The sequence below is a fragment of the Oncorhynchus masou genome, chromosome 29, assembly GCF_036934945.1.
Source record: "Oncorhynchus masou masou isolate Uvic2021 chromosome 29, UVic_Omas_1.1, whole genome shotgun sequence".
NCBI lineage: Eukaryota > Metazoa > Chordata > Actinopteri > Salmoniformes > Salmonidae > Oncorhynchus > Oncorhynchus masou.
Window position 1 is genome coordinate 93,234,217 of NC_088240.1, and position 10,327 is coordinate 93,244,543.

The 10,327-nt window shown below is 38.5% G+C and overlaps 1 protein-coding gene across 1 annotated transcript; it reads left to right on the plus strand.

Moving 5' to 3' along the window:
* The first annotated feature begins 320 nt into the window (after nt 1–320).
* Nucleotides 321–3,542, plus strand: LOC135519844 (zinc finger CW-type PWWP domain protein 2-like). The gene is made up of 4 exons (XM_064945050.1): nt 321–634; nt 1,044–1,206; nt 2,168–2,294; nt 3,394–3,542. The coding sequence occupies exons 1-4, from the start codon at nt 321–323 to the stop codon at nt 3,489–3,491; spliced, it is 702 nt and encodes a 233-aa protein (XP_064801122.1). The 3' UTR covers nt 3,492–3,542.
* The last annotated feature ends 6,785 nt before the right edge of the window (nt 3,543–10,327 follow it).

Consider the following 10,327-nt stretch of genomic DNA (forward strand, 5'->3'; position numbering starts at 1 on the left):
ACGAAGAGGGACGTTAGCTAGGCGCTAATAAGAATGATTATTTTTCCAAAGCTAGAATGTTGTTAGCTAGCTGGCTAACGTTAGCTAGAATCATGACGATCTAAATGTGTGGATCATTAGCAAAGGCCATTCATTAATTGTCTAGCTAGTAGCTCAGTATATTCAAAAATATTTGCTAGCAAGTAGTCTTCGCAAATACATTATAGATCGCTGACACTGATTTATTTTCTCTATGACAATATCAGATGGGCTAGCTAGCCAACATGTTTGTGTTTGCTTGTTTAGGTCAGCCAAGATCGCTCAGTTCAGCTTTAAAAAAAATGAGTCTTCTTCCAGACCTGAATGCCAATGAGGATGAAACATCCTACTATGCAGACAAGACCTGGGTCCAGTGCGAGTCTCCCAGATGTCTGAAGTGGAGACTGGTACCAAAGAGTGATGAAACGGTGGCTGAGCTGGACCATGGCAGGTCCTGGCACTGTCATATGAACCCAGACCCTCTGTTCAGCCACTGCAGCATCCCTCAGGGCCCTTTCCCCAACAACTCCCAGTTCAAGGAACATGGCCTGAAGGTTGTGTACTCCGGGCTGCCTGTCGGGAGCCTGGTGCTGGTGAAAGCATGTAACTGGCCATGGTACGGGATGGTTGGCAGTCAGTGCTTATGTGCCCGTTTCCAGGACTCAGATCAAGGCTAGGCCTAATTATCTTTTTAGTCCAGAAGTAGGTTTAATATAGTTCCATGAAAACAGGCACTAACCCTCGGCCTAAATATCTTTTTAGTCCAGAAGTAGGTTTAATCTAGTTCCATGAAAACAGGCACTAACCCTCGGCCTAAATATCTTTTTAGTCCAGAAGTAGGTTTAATATAGTTCCATGAAAACAGGCACTAACCCTCGGCCTAAATATCTTTTTAGTCCTGAAATATGTTTCATTTAGTTCCATGAAAACCGTCCCTTAGCTACTACAGTTAGTTCTATTGATTTCATCCATACCAGTGTTAGGCCTTAGATAAAGTGTTAACAAATCATTGTTGCTCTCTCCAGGTGGCCAGCCATTCTAAGTCCAGACCCCAACGAGGAGGAGTATGTGAGGCTGGACAGCGAGGGTTACGTGGAGCACTACCATGTTGAATTCCTGGGGAAACCTCATACCAGATTCTGGGCTGCTGCCAAGCATGTAGAACTCTACCACAACTCCTCCACTAAAGTATGTATCTTTTCATTTCTGTGCCAGTTTAATGTTCGTTAGTGAAGGCGAATAGAGATGAAAGATTCAGTGATATAACGAGACATACTGTCACACTCTGACCATAGTTTGCACTGTTTGTGTCTATGGTTTGGTTGGTCGGGGTGTGCTATGAGTGGGCATTCTATGTTGTATGTCTAGTTTGTCTGTTTCTATGTTTTGGTTGGTCAGTGTGTGATATGAGTGGGCATTCTATGTTGTATGTCTAGTTTGTCTGTTTCTATGTTTTGGTTGGTTGGGGTGGGCTATGAGTGGGCATTCTATGTTGTATGTCTAGTTTGTCTGTTTCTATGTTTTGGTTGGACAGTGTGTGATATGAGTGGGCATTCTATGTTGTATGTCTAGTTTGTCTGTTTCTATGTTTTGGTTGGTCGGGGTGTGATATGAGTGGGCATTCTATGTTGTATGTCCAGTTTGTCTGTATGATGTGTTTGGCCTGATATTGTTCTCAATCAGAGGCAGGTGTTAGTCGTTGTCTCTGATTGGGAACTATATTTAGGTAGCCTGTTTTGTGTTGTGGGGTGTGGGTGATTGTTCCTGTTTCCAGTGTTGGTGTTCACGTTACGGGACTGTTTCGGCTCTGTTCATTTTGTCAGTTTATTGTTTTTTTTTTGTTCGTTGTTCAAGTATTCTATTAAAATGGATAATCGTCACGCTGCATCTTGGTCTTCCTCTCTTTGGCCTGACGAAGAACGTTACACATACTCTATCTTGGAGGAAGTTAAAAACATTTTAAACATTTTGCGCCGTTTTTTTTCTTCCAGACACAGATTTAGCCTGGTCCTAAAACTAGAATAAAACCTCTCAATGGAGAATCTCTAATAAAAAAAAATGTTGTTTTTTTTTTAAATTCCAAAACTAGGCTTAATCTGTGTCTGAGAAACAAAATAAATACTTTTTTTTTTTTTTAAATCCGGCATAGCCCAGATACAGGAACCTGCGAGGCGCTATGAGGAAGTCGTATGAGGTGGCGATGGAGGAGGTGGACAAGGTCAGGGAGATGGGCTGTGAGGAGAGACTGCAGATCAGCCACTTCCAGACACAGGATTGTGAGTAGACGTCCATCTGAATAACGCCATTGACAGAGTCTCTGAGGTACCATTGATAGAGTCTCTGAGGTACCATTGACAGAGTCTCTGAGGTACCATTGATAGAGTCTCTGAGGTACCATTGACAGAGTCTCTGAGGTACCATTGACAGAGTCTCTGAGGTACCATTGACAGAGTCTCTGAGGTACCATTGACAGAGTCTCTGAGGTACCATTGACAGAGTCTCTGAGGTACCATTGACAGAGTCTCTGAGGTACCATTGATAGAGTCTCTGAGGTACCATTGATAGAGTCTCTGAGGTACGGGTTCCAATGTTTCATATTTGAAGGAACTTTCATATTTGAAATCTGTTTCATATTTGAAATCTGTTTCATATTTGAAATCTGTTTCATATTTGAAGGAACTTTCATATTTGAAATCTGTTTCATATTAGAAGGAACTTTCATATTTGAAATCTGTTTCATATTTGAAATCTGTTTCATATTTGAAATCTGTTTCATATTAGAAGGAACTTTCATATTTGAAATCTGTTTCATATTTGAAATCTGTTTCATATTAGAAGGAACTTTCATATTTGAAATCTGTTTCATATTTGAAATCTGTTTCATATTTGAAATCTGTTTCATATTTGAAATCTGTTTCATATTAGAAGGAACTTTCATATTTGAAATCTGTTTCATATTAGAAGGAACTTTCATATTTGAAATCTGTTTCATATTTGAAATCTGTTTCATATTAGAAGGAACTTTCATATTTGAAATCTGTTTCATATTAGAAGGAACTTTCATATTTGAAATCTGTTTCATATTTGAAATCTGTTTCATATTAGAAGGAACTTTCATATTTGAAATCTGTTTCATATTTGAAATCTGTTTCATATTAGAAGGAACTTTCATATTTGAAATCTGCTTCATATTAGAAGGAACTTTCATATTTGAAATCTGTTTCATATTTGAAATCTGTTTCATGTTTGAAATAGGCAGATAAAATACATTCAGATATTTGCAGATGGTGCCGTGCTGTTGTCCAACTAGTTCTGTGATGATAATGCGTTGATTCTGTGTTGCATGATGTGACCCCCCCTATGACTGTGTGTCAGTGTTGAGTCAGGCTCAGAGGTTAATGCATGCTATTGAGAGGATGCTCAGACAATACTCCAACCAGCAGGACAACCAGGACAAGGTAGAGACATTTTAGGTTCTAGTAACTTCTGTATTTTACTAACAATCTCCTGGGTATCCAGTATCCACTGCTATTAGGATGTTTCTGCAGACAACAAGACAACAATATGTGACACTGTACATACAGCCAATTGATTTGACTATTTTCAATGAGATAAAATGGCCGCCGCCATGTGTTGTATTTCCCTACATGTTATGTGTGTGTTGGTGTTGTGACAGCGGGACCAGAGGATTAGGATGTGGGATGCCGGCATCGAGGAGGACGGAGACACTCTGATCATAGAAGGGTTCCGGTTTGACAGCGCCACCTGTCTGGAGGACCTGATGACTACAGGAAACAAGAAATAAGAGAAAAAAATTAAACAAGATTTTTTATTTTAACATTTCCAGATAGTTTTTTTCTTCGAGACATGTTCATCCTTTCCCCTTAAAGTGCTTTATATTGTATGATATTTATTTGAAGTGTTATATTTTTCTAAAATATTGTTAAAGACAATATACATTGTGGTGACTGGAAGTATTTAATTTTTATTATTCCTTTATTTAACTAGGCAAGTCAGTTAAGAACAAATTCTTATTTTCAATGACGGCCTGGGAACAGTGGGTTAACTGCCTGTTCAGGGGCAGAACGACAGATTTGTACCTTGTCAGCTCAGGGATTTGAACTTGCAACCTTTTGATTACTAGTCCAATGCTGTAACCACTAGGCTACCCTGCAACCCCTGAAGAAGCATTCAACCTCAGTACAGTCTTGCCTGTTTGGCCTGTTTGTTAAGTCTTTCTCTGTGTTCATTCATTCTCAAGGTGTCATCGTATGTTGTTGTTATGTTGTTGTTCCAGTGCAATACGGCTGCATGTTGTGTTCCTCATGCTGTTTAACGTCCAGAGAATGTAGGAAATAAACCTTGGTATCAGACAAGAGAACCACGGTAGTGCAGCGACAATCACTGCTTAATTGCCTCAGGATAATGTACTATATATAGCAGGATAATGTACTGTATATAGCAGTATGGTGCAGGATAATGTACTGTATATATCAGTATGGTGGATAATGTACTACATCATATAGCAGGATAATGTACTGTATATGGCAGTATGGAGCAGGATACTGTACTACATCATATAGCAGGATAATGTACTGTATTTAGCTGTATGGAGCAGGATAATGTACTGTATATAGCAGGATAATGTACTGTGTATAGCAGTATAGTGCAGGATAATGTACTGTATATAGCAGTATGGAGCAGGATAATGTACTGTATATGGCAGGATAATGAACTGTATATAGCAGTATAGTGCAGGATAATGTACTGTATATGGCAGTATGGAGCAGGATAATGTACTGTATATGGCAGTATGGTGCAGGATAATGTACTGTATATGGCAGGATAATGAACTGTATATAGCAGTATAGTGCAGGATAATGTACTGTATATGGCAGTATGGTGCAGGATAATGTACTGTATATGGCAGTATGTAGCAGGATAATGTACTGTATATGGCAGGATAATGAACTGTATATAGCAGTATAGTGCAGGATAATGTACTGTATATAGCAGTATGGAGCAGGATAATGTACTGTATATGGCAGGATAATGAACTGTATATAGCAGTATAGTGCAGGATAATGTACTACATCATATAGCAGGATAATGTACTGTGTATAGCAGTATGGTGCAGGATAATGTACTGTATATAGCAGTATGGAGCAGGATAATGTACTGCATATGGCAGGATAATGAACTGTATATAGCAGTATAGTGCAGGATAATGTACTGTATATAGCAGTATGGAGCAGGATAATGTACTGCATATGGCAGTATAGAGCAGGATAATGTATTATATAGAGCAGGATAATGTACCATATATAGCATTATGGTGCAGGATAATGTACTATATATAGCATGATAATGTACTGTATATGGCAGGATAATGAACTGTATATAACAGTATAGTGCAGGATAATGTACTGTATATAGCAGTATGGAGCAGGATAATGTACTGTATATGGCAGGATAATGAACTGTATATAGCAGTATGGTGCAGGATAATGTACTGTATATGGCAGTATGGAGCAGGATAATGTACTGTATATGGCAGTATAGAGCAGGATAATGTACTATATACAGCAGGATAATGTACCATATATAGCATTATGGTGCAGGATAATGTACTATATATAGCATGATAATGTACTGCATATAGCATTATAGTGCAGGATAATATACTGTATATAGCAGTATGTTCAGGATAATGTACTGTATATATCAGTATGGAGCAGGATAATGTACTGTATATGGCAGTATGGAGCAGGATAATGTACTGTATATGGCAGTATAGAGCAGGATAATGTACTGTATATAGCAGTATGGTGCAGGATAATGTACTGTATATGGCAGTATGGAGCAGGATAATGTACTGTATATGACAGTATAGTGCAGGATAATGTACTGTATATGGCAGTATAGTGCAGGATAATGTACTGTATATATCAATATGGAGCAGGATAATGTACTATTTATAGCAGGATAATGTACCATATATAGCATTATGGTGCAGGATAATGTACTATATATAGCCGCATGGTGCAGGATAATGTACTGTATATAGCTGTATGGTGCATGATAATGTACTACATATAGCAGTATGGAGCAGGATAATGTACTGTATATATCATTATGGCGTAGGATAATGTACTGTGTATAGCAGTATGGTGCATGATAATGTACTGTATACAGCATGATAATGTACAGTATATAGCAGGATAATGTACTGTATATAGCAGGATAATGTACTGTATATAGCAGTATAGTGAAGGATAATGTACTGTATACAACATTATTAGCTTGGGTTTGGCCATGAAGCATGACACTCCACTACATCCTACCGTCATCCTACCAGTCTAAACAGCTTCACTGTGGCAGAGATGTTCTGTCTACTTGAAGTTTTCGGTTCTTAGCTGGTCAGCAGCTTTTCAGGTTATTTGACTCCTGGTTTATTGTTTTAAACACAGAGTCTGTGAGGGTCTTCATACGTTTCTAGTTTGTCATAAACACAGAGTCTGTGAGGGTCTTCATACGTTTCTGGTTTGTTATAAACACAGAGTCTGTGAGGGTCTTCATACGTTTCTGGTTTGTTTTAAACACAGAGTCTGTGAGGGTCTTCATACGTTTCTGGTTTGTTTTGAACACAGAGTCTGTGAGGGTCTTCATACGTTTCTGGTTTATTCATCACGGTGTCGTGGAGGTTGTTAGAAATGGGTGACTCTAGTTATCTCTCTCTCTAGAGTTCTTTGATAACGAACACAATGGTTTGGAGTGTGAAAGAAGGATATGTATAAAATAACCTCGTACCTACTGTAAAACATGGTGGTGGATCTGTGATGTTATGGGGCTATTCAGCCTCCACTGGTCCTGGGATCCTTGTTAAGGTCAACGGCATTATCAACTTTTAGATAAAAACCTGGTTGTCTCTGCCAGGAGGCTGAAACTTGGCCACAAGTGGATCTTCCAGCAAGACGATAACCCCAAGCACACATCAATATCCACAAAGAAATGGTTAATTGACCACAAAATCAAGTCTCCGTACTTGAAGCCCATTGAAAACCTGTGGTGTGAATTGAAGAGAGTCAGTCCATAAGCACAGACAGAGGATATCAATGATCTGAAAGGATTCTGTATGGAGGACTGTTCTAAGATCCCTCACAATGTGTTCTAGAATCTCAGAAAACATTTTAGAATAAGTCTCAGTACCTTTATCCTCACAATGTGTTCTAGAATCTCAGAAAACATTCTAGAATAAGTCTCTACCTTTATCCTCACAAGGTGTTCTAGAATCTCAGAAAACATTCTAGAATTAGTCTAAGTACCTTTATTCTCACAAGGTGTTCTAGAGTCTCAGAAAACATTCTAGAATAAGTCTCAGTACCTTTATCCTCACAAGGTGTTCTAGAATCTCAGAAAACATTCTAGAATAAGTCTCAGTACCTTTATCCTCACAAGGTGTTCTAGAATCTCAGAAAACATTCTAGAATAAGTCTCAGTACCGTTATCCTCACAATGTGTTCTAGAATCTCAGAAAACATTCTAGAATAAGTCTCAGTACCTTTATCCTCACAAGGTGTTCTAGAATCTCAGAAAACATTCAAGAATAAGTCTCAGTACCTTTATCCTCACAATGTGTTCTAGAATCTCAGAAAACATTCTAGAATAAGTCTCTACCTTTATCCTCACAAGGTGTTCTAGAATCTCAGAAAACATTCTAGAATTAGTCTAAGTACCTTTATTCTCACAAGGTGTTCTAGAATCTCAGAAAACATTCTAGAATAAGTCTCAGTACCTTTATCCTCACAAGGTGTTCTAGAATCTCAGAAAACATTCTAGAATAAGTCTCAGTACCTTTATCCTCACAAGGTGTTCTAGAATCTCAGAAAACATTCTAGAATAAGTCTCAGTACCGTTATCCTCACAATGTGTTCTAGAATCTCAGAAAACATTCTAGAATAAGTCTCAGTACCTTTATCCTCACAAGGTGTTCTAGAATCTCAGAAAACATTCAAGAATAAGTCTCAGTACCTTTATCCTCACAATGTGTTCTAGAATCTCAGAAAACATTCTAGAATAAGTCTCAGTACCGTTATCCTCACAATGTGTTCTAGAATCTCAGAAAACATTCAAGAATAACTCTCAGTACCTTTATCCTCACAATGTGTTCTAGAATCTCAGAAAACATTCTAGAATACGTCTCAGTACCTTTATCCCCGTAAGGGGAGGGTGCCGGAGTATTGAAAACGGGTGCCAATAAAAATCTCTTCTCTGGGCAATTGTATTAGTAGTGGTGGAAAAAGTACCCAAATGTCATATTTGAGTAAAAGTATAGATACCCTAATAGAAAATGACTCAAGTAGAAGTTAGTCACCCAGTGAAATACTACTTGAGTTAAAGTCTAAATAAAAGTATTTGGTTTTAAATATACTTAAGTATCAAAAGTAAATATAAATCATTTCAAATTCAGGCACCATTTACATAAAAAAAAATGTTTTGAATTTTTTACATTGACTGATAGCCAGGGGCACACTAGCCAATAGAGATGACCAGGGATGTTCTCTTGATAAGTGTGTGAATTGGGCTACTTTCCTGCCCTGCTAAGTTTCAAAAATGTAATGAGTACATTTGGGTGTCAGGAAAAATTTACTTTTTTTTTTTGAGTCTACCAGATAGCTCAGTATTTATATTTTTGCTCATCTAAAGGGTGAACTGACTCAACATGTTGGGGGGTTTTTGTAATATATTGAGTTGTTGAATAGGAACAAAAGACAAATACTGAACTATTTTGTGTGGTGCAAACCTTTTAAAGGATATGATGGATGCCACCGGCACACTTTCCTCATCAGTCCACAAACAACTTGTGGTGGCGAGTACTGGTCGAAGATACAACGTAGAAGTACTGGTCGAAGATACAATGTAGAAGTACTGGTCGAAGATACAATGGAGAAGTACTGGTCGAAGAGACAATGTAGAAGTACTGGTCGAAGATACAATGTAGAAGTACTGGTCGAAGATACAATTATAGAAGTACTGGTCGAAGAGACAATGTAGAAGTACTGGTCGAAGATACAATGTAGAAGTACTGGTCGAAGATACAATGTGGAAGTACTGGTCGAAGATACAATGGAACTTGAAACTCTGAAAAAACTAATTTTAACGTTTATATTTCGCTGTTAATATGTTGTCAACCTACTGTGGGGTATATCCTGAAATATTAGGATGATAAGTAAACATTTTTAGCAAATATTTACTAAATGTGTTTTGCGCCAAATTGGTAAAATGCAATGCAGTGGAACATCTGAATCCTCACATCCTCTCACAACTCAAGGTAGGCTTACTAGGACTGCTTGTGTGTGTGTGTGTGTTTTCGTTTATCAGCTGTGAAAAAAATGTGAGTTTGGGTGGGGAGGGACCAAGCCAATACTGTATATTATAACAGACAGGATGGGGAAGGACCAAGCCAATACTGTATATTATAACAGACAGGATGGGGAGGGACCACGCCAATACTGTATATTATAACAGACAGGATGGGGAGGGACCAAGCCAATACTGTATATAACAGACAGGATGCACTAGACAGTATATATACAATACAGTATAAATGTAGACCTTGTGCACTAGACAGTATGTATACTGTGAATTCTCTTGTACACAGTAGGCTGGTTTGTGAATCTTTGGCCTGTGTTCCAGAATGCTTTAGACAAGGCCTCATGTCCTTGATAGGTTGACGACAGACAGACAGGCAGGCAGACAGAAAGACAGGGGAATGTGATGCTGCAGCCATGGCTTTCCTTTTAATTACACTGCAGAGCTGCTCCTGAGAGCTCAGTGAGGTGTGTGTGTGTGTGTGTGTACTGCAAACTACATCTTGGTAGTTGCTGCATGACATTGCCTACTTCGGGTCATAAAAGTGTATTGTGAGTTTGTCCCATTGTGAGTTTGTCCCATACTGTGCGTAGTAAAATGACACTGCTGATGTTGAATAGGAAAACAGCTAATTGAATAAGTAGAATCTCCCATCCAACCCGCTGTTTAAAGAAGGACGAGCTCTATGATCTGATATTGCTTTAATAAACCACCACACTTCCTCTGAAACATCCTATTAACGTTGCGTTGCCTGTTTATCATAAGACTGGCGCTCATACAGTTTCACACACTTTCCAGACTACCTGCAGGGCTTTATACCCTGAAGGGGAATTAGTTGAAATAACCAGACGACCTGCAGTGTTTTATATCCTGAAGGGGAATTAGTTGACATAACCAGACTACCTGCAGGGCTTTATACCCTGAAGGGGAATTAGTT